We start from the raw sequence: 21,735 nt of genomic DNA on the forward strand, positions 1-21,735 counted from the left end.
CCGCCGTGCCGTGCGTGTGATCATTTCTTGTACAGCCCTCTCGCAGTGTCCGGAGCAAGTATGGTGGATCTGACACACCGGTGTCAATGTGTTCTTTTTTCCATTTCCAGGAGTGTATGTTAAATATTATGGGTATTGTGTGTAGGACTCTTTCATTGTATTTGCCGTTTATTGGCAGTCTATATGGACGATGTAGAACACTCCTGTCGCACTCCTTGGGTGAGTCTCCTCATTCCTGTTTTAATGAATGAGCCGATATTTTTATCAGCATACAAACTCTGAATTGAGCTTATTAAATGCTGAGGAATGCCATTCTCTCTTAAATTTTCCATAACTTAGACCTCACCACCAGAACGAAGACCTTTTCACAACCCACGTCTCATTTGGCTTGTCATGTTTGTAAACACGGAGAGATAAGCGGTTTCACGTTTGCAGATTAAATGCTCTATGCATTTACATCACCTCATTTACCGAGAAAACATTGTCCATACGCGACCTCCCCCATCTAAATCCATTTCGTTTTTCTTTAAGAAAACTCTCTGTTAAAACATTTCATCTGTTAGGAAAGTATTCTGCACCAAGATTTCAGTATACTTATACTTCCGTTATTACGTAAGTCATTTTGGTCTCGTTTTTTCGGTACAGATAAGACTACAGAGCTCCATCAGACTTGCAGAATATGGACACAGAATTATAGTATTTACAAGCATTATTTTTAAAACTCCGTCCTCATGGCCGCTATCGACATTCAAATGTGATTGAATGTTACAATATTTTCTTCTTCCCCTGCTCGTAGGTTTTGGAAGTAGTTTAACCTTTTTTCATCGGAGATTTTATTCCATAGTAGGGTGTATTTCTCGTTTTTATTGAAAGTTTTTAATATTTTATATGCTCTTCTTAATCTCCGTGAATATACTAGGCTAAATTTCCAAGGAGTATCTCTCAACTCTGTCTTTTCACTCTTCTCGTTTCTGTTTTAACCAATGTCGTTTCTCTTTTAACTACGCTAGTAGTCTTCTGTATTCATGGAGATCTTGTACCCTTCTCGTACTCAGACATATTTTAAAGAAGCATCTGTTAAACGACTAACCTAGTGGAGGTGATCCCATTTGCAGGTTGCGTTTCCGACGAATTTCAGCGGCAAAACTATTTTATGTTGAATATTTCATATAATTGCTGTCCGAATTTATAAATTTAAAACACTATCACAATTTACTCATTATGAGGTATAATTGTATGTTTCAGGTTTAACACAGTAAGACAGTGTAACCCCGCCAAGAACAGAAAACCTCAATTAACAAACTTTGTGGAAACTTAAAGTAGGGAAGTGAGTCATCTTGACAGTGACAACAACTATTGACGATAAAATCTACACTGGTAATATTTTGATTAACACCTATATTATTCAAATACTCAGAACAGCATACAAAAAGGGGAGATAAAAGGAAAGGATTATCATAGATTCTTTATCAAATATCTATAAAATAAATTCAAAATCATATGAATCGAAGGTTAAATCCAAGTCAAAGATAACATTTACCATGGAAGAGAGTTGTAGAAGCATCTAGAAGGAAATTCAATGCCACTACAATGTAAATCGTACATGGAAATGTTCAGTTAGTTAGTTGCTCTCGAGTACTTTTGCTATAGTTGTCTGGACGCTAACGCTAGTACATTGTTACAGTTTTGTAAGTTTGATAATTCATGAGGTAGAGACTGAAGTATTGCCCAGTCATTCGATTGATGAATGTTAATCTTTACTGTTCTCAACGCGACGGTATAGTAAGAAGAGTCTTAGACTTCAATTGAGTGATATTGGTTTATCGGACTTAGACTTCGTACTGATGAACAATTACAAACCTTGAGAGAAGTGGATCGACGATAGAAAAACAATTCGTAATCTTGAGTAGAACACAATGAAACGAAGACACGAAGAAAGACAAGTACGCCAATTAGTCAAAAGTTGTTGTCAGCATCACGATTACTGAACTGTAGTTAATTTTGAATGACATATCGGTGTGCGTGTGTTGTAGGAACAAGCAATTAATTACAGAAAGAACGAGGCAGAATTAGTGTATGTGTCTTGAGGCAGCGCAACTCACAGCGCGCAAATACCAAGATCTTATTCACAAAGTTTATGTGATGAGAACATTTTTCACATAATTTTAAATCTTAATGAAACTTTTTCTCGCTGACACCTGTCTTACGAATTGATTAAAGGAGAAATATCTATCGCTTACTACATTTTCGCCTTTCGCTGTTCGTGCAGTAAAACTGCCGCATCAGATATAACGTTTTATTTTATCAATTCTTTACTGCTAATTCCTTTCGTAATACATCTTGCAGAACGTGTCCACACAGATACTGAATTTACGTACAATATTATATCATTGTATGACTAATAACAGGTGTTGACAGATGTGAAATATACCGAACTATCAGTTTAATAAGTCACAGCATCTAAATACTAACGCGAATTATTTACAGACGAATGGAAGAACTGGTAGATGCGGACCTCGTGGACGATCAGTTTGGATTCCGTAGAAATGTTGGAACACGTGAGGCAATACTGACCTTACGACTTACCTTAGAAGAATGATTAAGGACAGGCAACCCTACGTTTCTAGCATTAGTAGACTTAGATAAAGCTTTTGACAATGTTCACTGGAATACTCTGTTTCAAATTCTGAAGGCGGCAGGGGTAAAATACAGAGAGCGAAAGGCTATTTACAATTTGTACAGAAACCAGATGGCAGTTATAAGAGTCGAGGGCCATGAAAGGGAGGCAGCGGTTGGGAAGGGAGTGAGACAGGGTTATAGCCTGTCCCCGATGTTATTCAATCTGTATATTGAGCAAGCACTGAAGGAAACAAAAGGAAAATTCGGAGTAGGTATTAAAATTCATGGAGAAGAAGTAAAAAGTTTGAGGTTCGCTGGTGACATTGTAATTCTGTCAGAGACAGCAAAGGACTTGGGAGAGAAGTTGAACGGAATGGACAGTGTCTTGAAAGGAGGATATAAGATAAACATCAACAAAAGCAAAACGAGGGTAATGGAATGTAGTCAGATTAAATCGGGTGATGCTGAGGGAATTAGATTAGGAAACGAGACACTTAAAGTAGTAAAGGAGTTTTGCTATTTAGGAAGTAAAATAACTGATGATGGTCGAAGTAGAGAGGATATAAAATGTAAACTGGCAATGGCAAGGAAAGTATTTCTCAAGAAGAGAAATTTGTTAACATCGAGTATAGATTTGTCAGTAAGCCGTTTCTGAAAGTATTTGTATGGAGTGTAGCCATGTATGGAAGTGAAATATGGACGATAAATAGTCTGGACAATAAGAGAACAGAAACTTTCGAAATGTGGTGCTACAGAAGAATGCTGAAGATTGGAGAGGTAGAGCACGTAACTAAGGAGGAGGTATTGAATAGAATTGGGGAGAAGAGGAGTTTGTGGCACAACTTGACAAGAAGATGGAACCGGTTGATAGGATATGTTCTGAAGCATCAAGGGATCACAAATTTAACATTGGAGGGCACCGTGGAGGGTAAAAATCGTAGAAGGAGACCAAGAGATAAATACACTAAGCAGATTCAGAGGGGTGTAGACTGCAGTATACTGTGAGATGAAGAAGCTTGCACAGGATAGAGAAGCGTGGAGAGCTGCATCAAACCAGTCTCAGGACTGAATACCACAACAACAACAACGACCAATAGTTTAGGAGATTTAACATCACAAATATTGAGAACTGTGAAAAACTAGCTTTCGTTTAAACCAGCGTGTAAATTACCTGGACCATACTCACTCAGTGTTTCGTAATCAGGGGGCTTAGTATCTCCAAAACAACTTTAAGTTTTATTTAAAATTTAGTTTTAAAATTTGTACGTAGGGAAAATACTGGTTTTCTTCTCCTAAAAGTTTTGACTGTAGGTAAGCTAAGATTAAGATCCTTGCTTAAAGTGGCAAATTGTTTTGATGGTATTACATCCCTCCACCTCTCGTAGAAGCCATAATTGTGTGGAGCATGAACGTTACAACTTCTGAAGTCTTTGTAGGTAACTGAAACTACTGAATGAAAACTCTAAAATTTAGCAGAACGATTGGCTCATTTGGACAAGAATAGTAGAACGGGCTCCACGTGAGTGTCTCCTACCCTACAATGATTTACTTAGTTTGGTACTTAATCATTTGTCGCTCAGAGACGTATAGAAATATTTCATCCACAATGAAAATATTTTGGAGCACCACTCTTATGCTATTATCTTACAAAAGTTTAAAAACAAATACATTTTATTAAATTTGGATACATACATAATTTACAACGCACCAGCATATATCTGTCACACAATAAACATCTCAACAAACGTTATTTACACTTCTTAAAAATATTACATACACAATATTACATACACTTTATACAGCGTTAGTTAACACATTTAACATGTCAGTTTTAAAAATTGTGTATAGAGAAAATAAGGGGTTTTCTTTTCCTAAGAGTTTTCATTGTTGGTAAGCTTAGACTAAGACCCTGTTTAATAATTGTGAAGTTACTACGGATAAGCTGTATCGATTCCAGTTTTTCCATAGTGTAATTTTAATACAACCAGAAAACGCTGAATGCTCTAACGAAGGCGAAAGAATGTCGGATAAAGAAGTCGGTGAGTTGCATTACACAAACGAAGTAGTAAATTGGTGCGTAGAAGTACTTTCAAGAGGTAATGAAAAAGTTAACATCCATATATCTTATGCATATTTTAGGCCTCAATATTCTGAAAGTCAGTTCAACGTTTAACTGGAAAATTGCCACGATGGGGTCAATTATTTTACTGGTAGCATACAAAAATACGTTTCAATTAGAAGATAGCGACTTCTCACTATATAAAACCATCGTAGATAAAGCAGTGAGATTACAAATAGGCATTTTTTTCAGATATAGGAAGACATTGGCGCCTGGAAGTCTGTGTGAAGTCGTGACAGTCCTTAATATACTGGATGTTCATACTGGCTATTTGTCTAGTATCGAATGAATAAGCCACTCTACATTCTATACCTAAGCCTTCCCCTACACAATATGAACTTTGAAGAATATTGTGGCAGTACTATTAAGAGGTTATTGCCATAAAATATTTCATTGTAGTATCACACGAAAGGCGATGTTAGTTATATTTCAGTTGATTTTAACATCCAGACTACTAATAAAGATGATTAAATTTTCCAAAATGAAGCTGATTCCAAAAACGCCTTATTATGATACCTCGAGTACGTAATTTAGGAATGTGTGGAACAGTGATGTGTTTTTATTTTATTTTTGCTGATGATATTGTATTCCTGCCTTCGTGCTTAGAAGCCATTTCCTCTTTTGATGGATAGGATATGAGGCGGCTGTATCTAAATAGAAAACAACCTTTCTTTAAGGGAGATGCAAAAACAGAAAAAAATAAACTAAAGAAGAAACGTAGTAAATACAAGACAAAGAGTATACGTTACTTCCATCTCAGAGATATTACACACTAATCCATCTATTAATGACAGTGAAATATTACACTCTCGTAGCATAGCGAGTTTCTGTGGACATGAACAAAAAGAAGACTACGTGATTACGCAATGAGCTTAGTAAGTGAACGTTTGCGACGATATGGGTCTGTCCTGTTTATTGCCTATTATTCATTTGTCGTAGTAGAACTTACGCTTTTGCGGAAATGAAGTTAATTCTTGTAGATTCTGTAGCCCTTCGTTATTGACAACATTTCAGACGTTGCTGCTTATGAGCGACAACGGTTGGATTTTTTAAAGGATCTGTGCCACTGCTCTCAATGTTTGGCAAGATGTTAACGGCCTTTTTTTGTTAACTTCAACTCCCGTAACGTACATTTTCTGCTTAACCCTACAAAGCGAGTGAGCAATATTTCTGTACAGACTGCAAATTAAATGTTTGCGGGAATGAATCCTTTCAGTGCCTTTACAGGATAAATCGAAATTCAACGGCAGTGATGCGGCTGCTACAGCTTGCACGCAATACTACGACGAGTGTAAATGCTTGTTGAGGAAGAGGATGTCGGTTAAAACAATTTCTCTAATACCTGACCGCAGTGTGACATCCGAAAAGTTACGAGTCTGTTAGTATACGTCGTACATACCCGCTTGGATAAATGTGCAGTTTTGCACTTTTAGATACATGTGATCATTCCCTGATTCTTCTCCCAGTACATGCGATCGGCTCGTCAAATTTTACCGTTGCATTTTGAATCTAGTTTTTATCATAAATAGTATATACCTGTTGAACTGCAACTGGCACTTAAGAAACGTTCGTGCAACCGTCGAATTTATGAAGCCGCGTCTAATTACAAAGCTGTCACAAAGAGTATTTAGTTTAGACCTGATAGGCATAAAACAAAAGGATTTTTGAGAAGACAAATTTTTCGGCTCAAATTATTAATTTCAACACTAAAAATGGAACATGATGTTCAGTAATAATTCTAAAGAGTCCCAAGATTCTGTTTGCGTTTATACGATTGCCATCGCGTACTCAGAGACCGGGTCAAAGTTTCGTAGTCGTTACTTTTCGCCATATTTCTGTTACCAGTAAGAATGTAAAAGAGAAACACCGCTGTACTAACGGCAAGAGGAGCAGTTTACCTGACAATTTCTAGATTTTGTGTTGCGTGGTCATCATAGCGTTACACGAAAAATGATTTGCAGCTATTCCGTAGTTGACGTTTCCTGATTGTGATTGATTGTCTCGATACAGTCAGTGCGAAATATTCTCGGCGATGGCGTTCGCAATACGTTTGTACAATTCAGTTTTTCCGACTCTCCCATGTCAATACGGTCATCCTAATAAATCTACAGTCTCACTCGTAGAAAGGCAACGCTAACAGCCCACTAAGAGAAGAAAAATATATTTATCATGCTTCGTTTCCCTTTTTGCAATGCCAATACTTGTGTTTGTTCCTTTCGAGTGCCGTGCTAGTGTTAAATGTGACAGTATCCACTGTGCTCTTTCCCAAGTCTCAGAGCATGATGGTGAAATCTCTTTAGAGTTTAGAAGGACTGAGGAACTGATAGCTAGTGCGGTGACACAGAACACACTGCCGATGTCACCAAGTAATCTCTCTCGTCATCTACACACAAGTTTCGTGTCCCACACTCTAGTTCAAGATGAGGTACTGAAACAAACTCTGAGGGTAGTACGAATGGTACACTACCTATGGCACCAAACCAGAAACAATAATACTTGGCACTATTTGCAGTATGTTATGCGGTTTTAAAATGTTTTGACTTATGATTAATGATTAGATACGTGCAATCAAAACAGGTTTGACGTTCCCTTTGGATCACCATTCTCCCTCAATTTCGTTAACTTATTCTATTTGAATCGCCTTGTGGTGATCTTGCTAAGTCTATTTTCACAAATGCACTACTTGCTCAAAATACGATGTATTCCGCTTGGATTAACTTCATGAGTCAGAGACGTGTGACTTTTCTTGTTTTAAGCCTCGTGTGTTCTGTGCTGTGGAGTTCGGTAGCCAGCGTCAATGTCTCCTATCAAATTATCACAATCATCGTGACGTACTCTTAGCACTTTCTTATTTTATCCTTGGTGCCAATATCGGAAGTACACAAAAATTTGTGATGTGTATCTCTTACGTTTTTGTTACCTGGACTATTTCTTTTTTCTAATCGACAGCCATATTTCTAAAATTCGTTAACCAGAGTAGCTGGGGTAGGAATTGTGAATAAATAGAACCTCTTTGAAAAATAAGTATATGATAATGTTATATTGTAATGTACATGGTGTTTTGTGTGTAAGAACGTAAGAGAAATGGGGGAGGGGAAGCTAATTACTTAAATTCTCCAGCATGATATTAATGTATTACCATGGCTGCAACTGATGTAATTTTATAGGGCGCCATTTCACATAGCCTTGTATTCGAGAAGAATGAAATAATTAGTTGTGAGTAAATACATTACCGCTGCCGTAGATACAAAGATACTGTTTACATTGTCATAAATTTTACTGCCACCATGGTAGTTTCTCGGCTTAGAGAAAAATCGTAGTGAGTTCTGTGAGATCATGTGTGTATATGTTTCGCGTTCACGGTCTTCCCTACATCTTTGCCTCATCCGTCTGTAGGCTAGTTAATGTGGGCAGCGACATTTTTCGTCGAAATTTGCAATTCATTGAGATCTACGAGTTGTTGGTGTAAATATTGAAAATAATAAATCACACCGATGTAGTGACGTTCTGAAACAGGTCAGTTGAATGTCACACAGGCGTGATTGATGCATTGCTGCGGCGGCGCTGCTAGGATTTGTCTTACAATGAATCAAGACAGAACTTCCAATTAGAAAGTGCTGCGCAGGTTACGTAAAGCAATCAGCCGTCGGATTCATCGATAAATCTGTGATTTTTCTTCTTCTCTGTTTTAGTTGGCGGCTGATTTTAATAACAGTGGCTATAAATTATTGCTGTTACACTGGAATTAGTTACTACGCACATAATGAACGGTATGTAATTTGGCAGCTTCTCTTGCGCAATATAACCTCGATCTTTATTAGGAAGAAAGAGATTCCTAATGACGTTTGACTTATTTTTTTCTCTATATGAGATGTAAGCAGTCAGTTAGGAGCAATCTACGCACTTGTCTGAGGTAATACACGGCCGTTTCGAGTGCTGTGCCCACCCACACGCTTCCCCACGGCTGAGGCGAAAGGCGGCGTGCGCAGTAGCGACTACCACACGCGGTGAGACGAGAAACGTTTCGGTGTCCTGGAAGATGAGTTTGTGCGGCAGAGAGAGTCAGAGAGCGACAGTCCTTTGTTTTTAAAACTGACATGCCCGCTGATGGCGCGGGACGCCCGTCTAGAAGGCGGCGGCGCCTAGAAGGCGGCGTCGGCGCCGTCGCGGGGCAGCGGCTTGCAGGCGAGGGCGGCGGCGCCGGCCTGCGGCGCCGCGGCGCTGGCGTCTGCGGGCGCGCGCCGTCATCGCACCAGCAGCACCACCGAGGCGGAGGCGGCGGGCAGCACCAGCGACAGCACCACCAGCACCAGGAAGAGCACCCGCGGGCTCACCAGCGCCGCCTGCGCCTCGCCGGAGCTCGCCGGCTGCACCACCTCCACTGCGGACACAACAGTGCTGCCAGTCCACCAAAAGGAAACCAGCTACACTACTGGCCATTAAAATTGCTACACCAAGAAGAAATGCAGATGATAAATGGGTATTCATTGGAAAAATATATTATAATAGAACTCACATCTGATTACATTTTATAGCAATTTGGGTGCATAGGTCCTGAGAAATTAGTACCCAGAATAATACGACTGGGCATTGACTCAAACACAGCTTGGATGGCGTGCACAGGAACAGCTGCCCATGCAGCTTCAACGCGATACCACAGTTCATCAAGAGTAGTGACTGGCGTATTGTGACAAGCAAGTTGCTCGACCACCATTGACCAGACGTTTTCAATTAGTGAGAGATCTGGAGAATGTGCTGGCCAGGGCAGCAGTCGAACATTTTTTGTATCCAGGAAGGCCCGTGCAGGACCTGCAACATGCGGTCGTCCATTATCCTGCTAGAATGTAGTGTTTTGCAGGGATCGAATGAAGGGTAGAGCCACGGGTCGTAAAACATCTGGAATGTAACGTCCACTGCTGAATGTGCAGTCAATGTGAACAAGAGGTGTCTGAGACGTATAACCAATGGCACCCCATACTATCACGCAGGTTGATACGCCAGCATGGCGATGACGAATACACGCTTCCAATGTGCGTTCACCGCGATGTCGCCAAACACGGATGCGACCATCATGATCCTTCATCCGACAAAATGACGTTTTGCCATTCGTGCACCCAGGTTCGTCGTTGAGTACACCATCGCAGGCGCTCGTCTGTCATGCAGCGTCAAGGGTAACCGCCGCCATGGTCTCCGAGCTGATAGTCCATGCTGCTGCAAACGTCGTCGAACTGTTCGTGCAGATGGTTGTGGTCTTGAAACGTCCCCATCTGTTGAGTCAGGGATCGCGATGTGGCTGCACGATCCGTTACAACCATGCGGATAAGGTGCCTGTCATCTCGACTGCTAGTGATATGAGGCCGTTGGGATCCAGCACTGCGTTCCGCGTTACCCTCCTTAACCCACCGATTCCATACTCTGGTAACAGTCACTGTACCTCGATCAGCACGAGCAGCAATGTCGCTATACGATAAACCGCATTCGCGATAGGCTATAATTCAACCTTTAGCAAAGATGGAAAGGTGATAGTATGCATTTCTCCTCCTTACACGAGGCATCACAACAACGTTTCACCATGCAACGCCGGTCAACTGCTGTTTGTGTTTGAGAAATCGGTTTGAAACTTTCCTCACGACAGCATGTTGTAGGTGTCGCCACCGGCGCCAAGCTTGTGTGAATGCTCTGAAAAGCTAATCATTTGCATATCACAGCATCTTCTTCCTGTTCTTCTTCCTGTTACATTTCGCGTCTGTAGCACGTCATCTTCGTGGTGTAGCAATTTTAATTGCCAGTAGTGGGGATTTGTGTACAAAAGAAGCCATAAAAAAGGTGAACTATAACAAGGTGCATTAACATGCAGTTTTATCTTTGCAATAATTATATCGTGTAATGGAAGCTGCTGGATATCACAGCAACACAAATACCCGCAACTCGTGGGCTAGTGGTGCAGGCACTGTAATGCAGTGTGTTCGGTCAGAGGTTAGCTACCCGCCGCAATAAAGAAACTCAATTAACGGATCAATGAAGAGTCATCGGACGTCCACTCCGAACGAATTCAACGAACAATGTAGAGCAAAATGAGAACAACAACAACAAAAAATAAAGAATGAAAATGGCTTGCTTTATTGTCCTTGGCGGGCGGGGTCCCAGGTTCGATTTCCTGCCGTAGCTTGGATTTCATCTGCCCGGGGGCTGGCTCTTTGTGTTGTCCTCATCATTTCATCTCCATTCAGGAAAATGTCGAGAATGGAATGCGTAAATGTTGGGAATGTGTACATCCGCTTACAATCACGCCGTTGAGCGCCCAGAAACCAAAATCATCACAGTAACGCAAAAAATTGTCAGTGTACAACATTATTTGTATTATGCTTCGTAATAAGGAAACAATAGACCTGCACTTTTAGAAGTTCAAAATGGATAATGTAAATAATACATTCATTGGAGCCAAATAGTAATACAAAAGATTTGCATAGAACTTCCTGACAGCGTTCTTTTGGGAGATTATGCTGTGGACTACGGCACACTGTAATTCCCGCACGCTGTTAGGGTACATCCAGTTTTGTCTTCTTAGCATGTCGTGTAGAGATCACCTGGAATGCGGTGGTCGGTTACGAGCACCATCACGCTGGAGCTACGGGTTGCCTCAGTGGAGACATGCGGTCCGCACAGAAAGCCAGAGAAGAGACACAACAGCAAACGAGCTACTGAGACAGGAATCAGCTGCACAAATTCCGTAGACAGCAGTGGAGGCAGCGACTTAATATCAAGACAAGGCATCGGTTCCTGTTCCCTAGGTCTTGGCTCAAAGGAAGGTCGTGCTGATCTACATCTACATCTACATTTATACTCCGCAAGCCACCCAACGGTGTGTGGCGGAGGGCACTTTACGTGCCATTGTCATTACCTCATTACCTCCCTTTCCTGTTCCAGTCACGTATGGTTCGCAGGAAGAACGACTGTCGGAAAGCCTCCGTGCGCGCCCGAGTCTCTCTAATTTCACATTCGTGATCTCCTTGGGAGGTATAAGTAGGGGGAAGCAATATATTCGATACCTCATCTAGAAACGAACCCTCTCGAAACCTGGCGAGCAAGCTACACCGCGATGCAGAGCGCCTCTCTTGCAGAGTGTGCCACTTGAGTTTGCTAAACATCTCCGTAACGCTATCACGGTTACCAAATAACCCTGTGACGAAACGCGCCGCTCTTCTCTGGATCTTCTCTTTCTCCTCCGTCAACCCGATCTGGTACGGATCCCACACTGATGAGCAGTACTCAAGTATAGGTCGAACGAGTGTTTTGTAAGCCACCTCCTTTGTTCATGGACTACATTTCCTAAGGACTCTCCCAATGAATCTCAACCTGGTACCCGCCTTACCAACAATTAATTTTATATGATCATTCAAATTCATATCGTTCCGTACGCATACTCCCAGATATTTTACAGAAGTAACTGCTACCAGTGTTTGTTCCGCTATCATATAATCATACAATAAAGGGTCCTTATTTCTATGTATTCGCAATACATTACATTTGTGTACGTTAAGGGTCAGTTACCACTCCCTGCACCAAGTGCCTATCCGCTGTAGATCTTCCTGCATTTCGCTATAATTTTCTAATGCTGCAACTTCTCTGTATACTATAGCATCATCCGCGAAAAGTCGCATGGAGCTTCCGACACTATTTACTAGGTCATTTATATATATTGTGAAAAGCAGTGGTCCCATAACACTCCCCTGTTGCACGCCAGAGGTTCCTTTAACGTCTGTAGACGTCTCTCCATTCATAACAACATGCTGCGTTCTGCCCGCCAAAAACTCCTCAATCCAGCCACACAGCTGGTCTGATATTCCGTAGGCTCTTACTTTGTTCATCGAGCGACAGTGCGGAACTGTATCGAACGCCTTCCGGAAGTCAAGGAAAATAGCATCTACCTGGGAGCCTGTATCTAATATTTTCTGGGTCTCATGAACAAATAAAGCGAGTTGGGTCTCATACGATCGCTGTTTCCGGAATCCATGTTGATTCCTACAGAGTAGGTTCTGGGTTTCCAAAAACGACATGATACTCGAGCAAAAAGCATGTTCTAAAATTCTACAACAGATCGACGTCAGAGATATAGGTCTATAGTTTTGCGCATCTGCTCGACGACCCTTGTTGAAGACTGGGACTACCTGGTCTCTTTTCCAATCATTTGGAACCTTCCGTTACTCTAGAGACTTGCGGTGCACGGCTGTTAGAAGGGGGGGGGGGGGGGCAAGTTCTTTCGTGTACTCTGTGTTGAATCGAATTGGTATCCCGTCAGGTCCAGTGGACTTTCCTCTGTTGAGTGATTCCAGTTGCTTTTCTATTCCTTTGACAGTTATTTAGATGTCAGCGATTTTTTCGTTTGCGCGAGGATTTAGAGAAGGAACTGCAGTGCGGTCTTCCTCTGTGAAAAAGGTGTTTAGTTTTTTAGCTTTACGCGTGTCATCCTGCGTTTCAATGCCATCATCATCCCGGAGTGTCTGGATATGCTATTTCGAGCCACTTACTGATTTAACGTTAGACCAGAACTTCCTAGGATTTTCTGTCAAGTCGGTACATAGAATTTTACTTTCGAATTCACTGAACGCTTAACACGTAGCCCTCCTTACACTAACTCTGACATCGTTTAGCTTCTGTTTGTCTGAGAGGTTTTGGCTGCGTTTAAACTAGAAGCGAAGCTCTCTTTGCTTTCGGAATAGTTTCCTAACTTTGTTGTTGAACCACGGTGGGTTTTTCCCGTCCCTCACAGTTTTACTCGGGACGTACCTGTCTAAAATGCATTTGATGATTGCCTTGAACTTTTTCCATAAACACTCAACATTGTCAGTGTCGGAACAGAAATTCTCGTTTTGATCTGTTAGGTAGTCTGAAATCTGCCTTCTATTACTCTTGCTAAACAGATAAACCTTCCTCCCTTTTTTTATTCCTAATTCCTATTAACTTCCATATTCAGGGATGCTGCAACGGCCTTATGATCACTGATTCCCTGTTCTGCACTTACAGAGTCGAAAAGTTCGGGCCTGTTTGTTATCAGTAGGTCCAAGATATTATTTCCACGAGTTGGTTCTCTGTTTAATTGCTCGAGGTAATTTTCGGATAGTGCACTCAGTATAATGTCACTCGATGCTCTGTCCCTACCACCCGTCCTAAACATCTAAGTGTCCCAGTCTATATCTGGTAAATTGAAATCTCTACTTAAGATTATAACATGCTGAGAAAATTTATGTGAAATGTATTCCTAATTTCTCTCAGTTGTTCTGCCACTAATGTTGCTGAGTCGGGGGTTGCATGCAATCTATCCTTTCTAAACACCGTCTGTGCCTTTGTAAAAATTTCGGAGGAATTTATCTCTGGCTTCAGCCAGCTTTCTGTATCTATAACGATTTCAGCTTCGGTGCTTTCTATCGGCGCTTGAAGTTACGGTACTTTACCAATGCATCTTCGACAGTTTACAATTACAATACCGATTGCTGCTTGGTCCCCGCATGTCCTGACTTTGCCCTGCACCCTTTGAGACTGTTGCCCTATCTGTATTTGCCCATGGCCATCTAACCTAAAAAACCGCCCAGTCCACGCCACACAACCCCTGCTACCCGTGTAGCTACTTGCTGCGTTTAGTGGACTCCTGACCTATCCAGCGGAACCCGAAACTCCACCACCCTATGGCGCAAGTCGAGGAATCTGCAGCCCAGACGGTCGCAGTACCGTCTCAGCCTCTGATTCAGACCCTCCACTCGGCTCTGTACGAAAGGTCCGCAGTCCTGTCGACGATGCTGCAGATGGTGAGCTCTGCTTTCATCCCGCTAGCGAGACTGTCAGTCTTCACCAAATCAGATAGCCGCCAGAAGCCAGAGAGGATTTCCTCCGATCCATAGCGGCACACATCATTGGTGCCGACATGAGCGACCACCTGCAGATGGGTGCACCCTGTACCCTTCATGGTATGCGGAAGGACCCTTTCCACATCAAGAATGACTCCTCCCGGTACCGTTGCACATTGCACATTGGTTTTCTTCCCATTTCTTGCTGCCATATCCCTAAGGAGCCCCATTACGCGCCTGACGTTGGAGCTCCCAACTACCAGTAAACCCACCCTCTGCGACCGCCCGTATGTGACCGAAAGAGTTCTCTTGAATGGGTGCACTAGAAAAGTACGTTGGTGGTGGTACTTGATTGAAAACTTCGGTTGCGCAGTCTCCTGTGTCTGAATGTGTTTCAGCTTAAGCTGTTGACAACTTGGGTCCATTGTTTCCTGAGGTCTGCGCCATACTCGAACCCTACTATCAGCCATCACCAAATGAAATCGGGGCTCATCTTACCAGACAACGGTTTTCCAGTCGTGTAAGGTCCAACAGATATGGTCAAGCTATTAGCAAAGGCACTCGCGTCAGTCGACTGCTGTAATAGCCCTTAACGCCAAATTTTACCGCACTGTCCTAACGAATACGTTCATTATACGTCCCACATTGATCTCCACGGTTATTTGACGCATCGTTGCTTGATTGTTGGCACTGACAACTGTAAGCGAAAGCCACTCTTCTCGGTCGTTAAGTGAAAGCCGTCGGCCACTGCGTTGTCTGTGGTGAGAGGTAATGCCTGAACTCTGGTATTCTCCGCACACTCTTGCATTGTGGATGTCGGAATACTGAATTCCCTAACTACTTCTAAAAGGGAATGTCCCATGCGTCTAGTTCCAACTGCCATTCCGTATACAAAGGCTGTTTATTCCCGTCGCGCGACCATTATCACATCGGAAACCATTTCACATGAATCACTTGAACACAAATGAAAGCTCCGCTAATCCATTGCTCTTTTATACCTTGTGTATTCGATATTGCCGCCATCTTCATGTGTGCATATAGTTGTCTTCAGTGTACGTAGCATATCTTATACTGATCACCAAGTTTATTTCCGAATCTCGAGGAGTGTATTTTCTTTACTAAATCTGTAACATTCCTCTGATATTTCGTAATCACAATTTCACCAAAACTGTAACAAAAAAATGCGAAAACAACTATAATAGCCACAAGTATCACTTGTAGTAAAAATATGCGTTAAAAGGAAGAACGGACAGATTACGTTGTCGAAAGAGGAACGATACAAAGTCTGCCATCGAAATTTCAGCTCCGAATCATTATTTGTAATAGTGTATGAAATATATATCGTTAAATATTGCACTTTTAATAATATTTAGTATTAAATGTAAAAAATGTAGAACGATAAGGCTTATTTATCCACGGTATTAGGATTTGGAATAATATAAACCACAAGAACAATCCCCTGTTTTCAGCTTGATTCTGTGTAATTTTCATAGTATATACAGAGATTTACATTTTACATTGAATTTTTACTCCTCAATGTAACATTTTGATACCTAGATCATCGGGTACGTTATTGTTGTAAGCACTCTTTGCGTCCAATCTTGGTTCTTGTCTCTTGGATACAGTAAAACTTTTAATATAGCGAGTGTGTGACTACGTTTATAGAAGAGTCGGAATTACTGCGGATATGTTGTTGAACATATTGGATTTGCTCATGAGGTCTTCGCGTTAGTGCGCATACATCCCTTTATTTTAATAAACGGCATCTGGCCGTCCTGTTTCGTTTTAAAACACTAAAGTTACCCATTGTCTTAACATGTTGTTAAATGGTTTTGTTCACACAAACGAGCAAATGAAAAGCGGTAAGCATTTTGCCCGAATTGTAATAACTGTGTCGGAAATCATCCACCTAATTATTACTTCTGTAAGACGTGTAAGGATGACAAGAAGAAAATTTTAAAGAAGAATATATGATACTGGAGCATTAAGCAGGCTCCAACGATAGCGACGGAAATAAATGTTACAAAACGGGGAAACAACCAACATCGAACAGAAGACAGATACAGTCGACTATGAGGGTTCGCGTACGACATTCGGACAACAAAGAAATCAGGACAAGTCATTAGAGGCGATACATAAGAATGGCGAAGAAGCTGTGACCCATCCAAAGGACTACCTTAGCTTGGAGCTTAGACGATTGAGGGAGGCCACTGAGAATCCAAACCGGAAAGGTAGAACGGGTATTTGACCCTGCACCCTGAGACAGCGGATCTAGTGGTTAGCACCATGGTATCTCGCTGAGTCTACCCAACTCATGACTAGTTCAGATAAGGTAACCATTCTAAATTACGCTTGCCTTGTTAAAACGCAATTTATTTCTGGATGAATATGTCAGTGGGAAAGTATCTTGAAACAGAAAATATGGCATTGGTGTGTCTACAATTTGCAGAACCGCAACTAACTGATGTATACTTCATTTCCTAGTCAATGACATTCTCAGTAGAATAACCCTACTGAAACCCAAACTGAGATTTGTTAAGGATGTTACTGTTGATAAGGTGAGATACTATTCTAGAACAAATCATCTAAAATTTTGGAGAATGATGTCAGCAGTGAAACAGATCGGTAAATATTGGTATCGTATTTTTTCACCTTTCTTAAAAATAGGTTTGACAACAGCATATTTCAGTCTCTTTGGAAAAATGCCTTGAGTTAGCTATGCATTACATATTTCAGAAAAGCCTGGTCTTATTACAGTACATGGAAACAAGATTTTAGTATTCTGTTGGAAACACCATCAAAACCAAACGAGCTTTTATTTTGAGAGAATGTATAATTTTGCTCCTGAACTGTTCGTCCAAAGCTTTTTACTATATTCAAGAAATGGTTATTAAATGCATTTTCTACCGTTGACTCATGATTTATAGCCATTCCAGTCAGTTCAACAGTGACATTGTCTTGTGCTGTGGGTAATTGTCCTCGCTCTTATTTCACTGCACTTCATACAGCCTCTGTTGCTGGAAGTACTGATTTCTGACATTATGTACATGTTATTAGATTTTTATAAAAAATTTTCTTAGTAATTCTGAGTAGTTTTTTTAGTGTGCAGCTACTGCAGAATCCCTATTTTTTCTTGGCAAAAGATACATTTCCCTTTTCCATTCACAAGATATTTGAATTCACGGTTCTTTGCATGGCTGTTGAGTGTCGTCTCACATTAGCGTATGCGGAAAGATATTATCAAATAATGAGAAGAATTCATCACGGCGTAATCAAATTTTATGTTAACATTCGCTTCGTTACAAATTACACACCATGTCATCTCCTGTAAACTATTCTTTAAAATATTTGTCCTGGATGCATTAATTATTCTAACTCATTTCCACTGAGCAGTATCCATACTGTAAGGCACTACGTTATTTCTTCTATGTAACCGTGTATCATGATCAGAGACAGAATTTTTTACTGGGTAAATAGTTATTTTCTTACTCTGAGCTTTATCAAAGAAAACATTATCAATTACGGCCCTGCTGACTTTATCGTACATTTCTGGAAAGCTAATTACTGAGACCAAATTGTATGATCTAAATAAGGTTTCCAGATCATGTTTCCTATCAGAATCCATCAGCAAATCTACACTGAAATCGGCACAGACTTCCACAAAACTTTGTTTCAGATTTAATACTGTTAAAGTATTACGTTTGATGTGAACCAAATGTGATGTCCTGGTTTTCAATAGTAAAAAATGAGCAGTAAGTAATACCGTTTTCCAGTATCCGTGCTCCTTGCATCTGCAGAGGGCTACACGCTATCGGCTCATGGCAGCTTGTTTACCTCCATGATCCTCAGCCGTGTATTTTCGAGAGTAGCTTGTCGTCCCTAGTTTCGTCTTAAACTTCTCACTCCGTGCAAACTCTGGAGCATGTAAGACATTCTGCTCTTAGCCTTATGTGTGCTACCTCCGCACCCTTACCTTTAATAACAAGTTTACTAAGTATGTCGCTGAAAGCACGACGGTAGCTACCGGGCCGCCTGCGCTGAAATGTCTGGCGCCGTGCGTTTGGCGGTGAACAGCCGCTTACCCTGATGTATTTCAGGTATCCATTAAACGACACCAGCCCCATCGCTGTACATCAAGTACCAGAGCCGTTATCATCCTCGTACTTGATGGTACATGTGCTGCTACGGAAAATGCGTTTTAACGGAATAATTGCTGATTTTGTATTTATGTGAAAGAAAAGTACGCAAAAGGATACTATACCCTTACAAATACAAGGTGTTTTAAAAAAGAACGATCTGATTTCAATTGAAAAAAACCACACTACAAACATGGCGAATTGCAGAATACTCACAAAATCTTGAATTATTATCTATGCTATTACAAACGCACTACGTGTCCACTAGCAGGAGCCTGAATAAGATATAGGCGATGGCTAAATTCGTAAACCTTACACATCGTATCTATTTTTACAGAGCTTGTAACGACTGTTATTCTGTTCTTCGCTTCTTCTGTGTCACGAAGTAAAGGGGAGACAAGCAACCGGTCGGAGTGGCCGTGCGGTTCTAGGCGCTACAGTCTGGACCCGAGCGACCGCTATGGTCGCAGGTTCGAATCCTGCCTTGGGCATGGATGTGTGTGATGACCTCAGGTTAGATAGGTTTAACTAGTTCTAAGTTCTAGGCAACTGATGACCTCAAAAGTTAAGTCGCCTAGTGCTCAGAGCCATTTTTGGAGATAACCACATTTTCCTTCACATTTCCTCAAAGACAAAATCGCATAGAGTCATCTCTGGCGATCTCGGAAGACAAGAATGAAGGGGAGTGTTGAGCACTGCTCAAGTGAACCCGTTTCCTTGTATCACCAGCCCGATGAGTTCGCGCTAATTGTAATCTGTACTGCTTATAGACCAAGCTACGCCTTAACACTCGCCAGACAGTCGTATGAGGCATTGCCAATTCTCTACTTGCGCGGGGAATAGTCTTTCGCAATCTCCGCCCAAATTTTCGCCGAATTTTTTCCACCATGTCATCAGAAGTGTGAGGTCGGCGTTGACTATTACATTTGTAGAAACATCCTGTTTCTTCAGATTGGCTATATCCACGATGAATGTTTTTGCGTGCGAGATGGACCAGTTAGAAAACGCCGACGGAAATTACGCTGGGCCGAAATCACTGACCCACTCTTTGGAAATTGAGAAGACGTACTGTCTGACATTTAACGGCGATTTTCTAAAGCTCTAGGCCACGTCCATTCAAGCAACACATATTGCCTTGCCGGTACTTCCCATGTTTTTCTAATCATTACCGTCAAAAATCGGGTCATTCGTTTCGAAACACCCTTGTAACTCACAGACGAATACCACATTATGAGTAGAAAGTGTATGAAATAAACTGCTGTCTGTGTGTCGTACCAGACGTTGTCGTTTGCGCAGAAGTAATTAAGTTTTTGCACACACGTTTCAAACAATTAATTTTATTTATGAATACACTGCTTCTTTATAAGGCTGCCTGGAAATTTTAATAACATTTTCTAGAATACTTTCTTCGTCTCAGTAAACTTGTCAGGAGCTGTATCCAATCCTGGACTGCACTACCGGGCCCTGAAACTCTAGCTCTCGATGTTGAGTTTCTTCCCTTTACTTCCTATGGTTACACTTTTGTTTCCGTGTAGATTCAGTGCATTTAATTTCTCTCTATTTCTGACGTTTTATTTACTACGGTAACGGCAGCAAGCTTATTTTGTGTGGCTTTTGCTTTGTATCGTCGGGGAGTTTCACAGTTAACGTTCATTACCATAAAAGGGATATACCGGGTGATCAATAAGTCAGTATAAATTTGAAAACTTAATAAACCACGGAATAATGGAGATAGAGAGGTAAAAATTGACACACATGCTTCGAATGACATGGGGTTTTATTATAACATAAAAAACACCCCATATTGCTAGACGCGTGAAAGATCTCTTGCGCGCGTCGTTTGGTGATGATCGTGTGCTCAGCCGCCACTTTCGTCATGCTTGGCCTCCCAGGTCCCCAGACCTCAGTCCGTGCGATTATTGGCTTTGGGGTTACCTGAAGTCGCAAGTGTATCGTGATCGACCGACATCTCTAGGGATGCTGAAGGACATCATCCGACGCCAGTGCCTCACCATAACTCCGGACATGCTTTACAGTGCTGTTAACAATATTATTCAGGAGTGATGGTGGACATACTGCGCATTTCCTGTAAAAACCATCATCTTTGCTTTGTGTTACTTTGTTTTGCTAATTATTGCTATTCTGATCAGATGAAGCAACATCTGTCGGACATTTTTTGAACGTTTGTGTTTTTTTGGTTCTAATAAAACCCCATGTCATTCCAAGCATGTGTGTCAATTTATACCTCTCTATCTACATTATTCCGTGATTTATTTAGTTTTCAAATTTATACTGACGTTTAGATCACCTGGTATATGTTTCTGACTGTGTTTAATATTGAAATATTTCTGGGAGTGACTGTGCCCCTTGTTCGCGACAAATAATATCCGGCAGATGGCAGATGTGACGTTGAGATACATTGGAAGAATCCTAAGGAAATTTGTATCTTCTACTAAAGAAGTTGGTCTCAAAACCATAACGTAATCGATTCTTGTGTGCGGTACTGTTCACATGTCTGGTGTTGTTATCTAGTTGGACCAACTTCAGAGAAGCAAAATGTAACCCACGGCCATACAGACTATTGCGTTCTGACTATGTTTCGTTTCCGCTTCTCATGTGTGTCCTTCGAATTGGGAAACAACACCAACGTTTTAGTTCTGTCAACATGTCCCATATTCCCTCTATTTCCATGCAGTCCCTATACTTTCCCAATGGAATTCCAAGGCCATTCCCCACCGAGACCGTGAACTCTTCCTCCAGATCTACCCCTCCTTCCAACCGTAACCTTCTCCACCCATTTCAAATGAACGTTACGAACCTTTCTTATCTTGTTCCGCTGGCATCCCATACCTATACCAATACTTGCATCGCATCTATCAGTTACGTCCCACAAAGACATCCCTTACATTTTCCAGATAATTTTCTCCGCAAAATTTCCGACATAGAAATCTCCACTAATGGTATCCAGGAATAACGCCGTCTAGGTATCACAATATACATCATATCATCATCACATTTT

General features: G+C 41.3%; 1 protein-coding gene across 1 annotated transcript in view; it reads right to left on the reverse strand.

The window, feature by feature from the left end:
* Window positions 1-4,272: 4,272 nt before the first annotated feature.
* Window positions 4,273-21,735, reverse strand: part of LOC126278655 (uncharacterized) — a 1,016,423-nt gene continuing 998,960 nt past the window's right edge. The window contains exon 6 of the mRNA XM_049978869.1: window positions 4,273-9,119. Within this exon, the coding sequence (XP_049834826.1) occupies window positions 8,983-9,119 (137 nt within the window). The 3' untranslated portion in view covers window positions 4,273-8,982. The remainder of the gene's footprint in view (window positions 9,120-21,735) is intronic.

The sequence above is a fragment of the Schistocerca gregaria genome, chromosome 6 (assembly GCF_023897955.1).
Source record: "Schistocerca gregaria isolate iqSchGreg1 chromosome 6, iqSchGreg1.2, whole genome shotgun sequence".
NCBI lineage: Eukaryota > Metazoa > Arthropoda > Insecta > Orthoptera > Acrididae > Schistocerca > Schistocerca gregaria.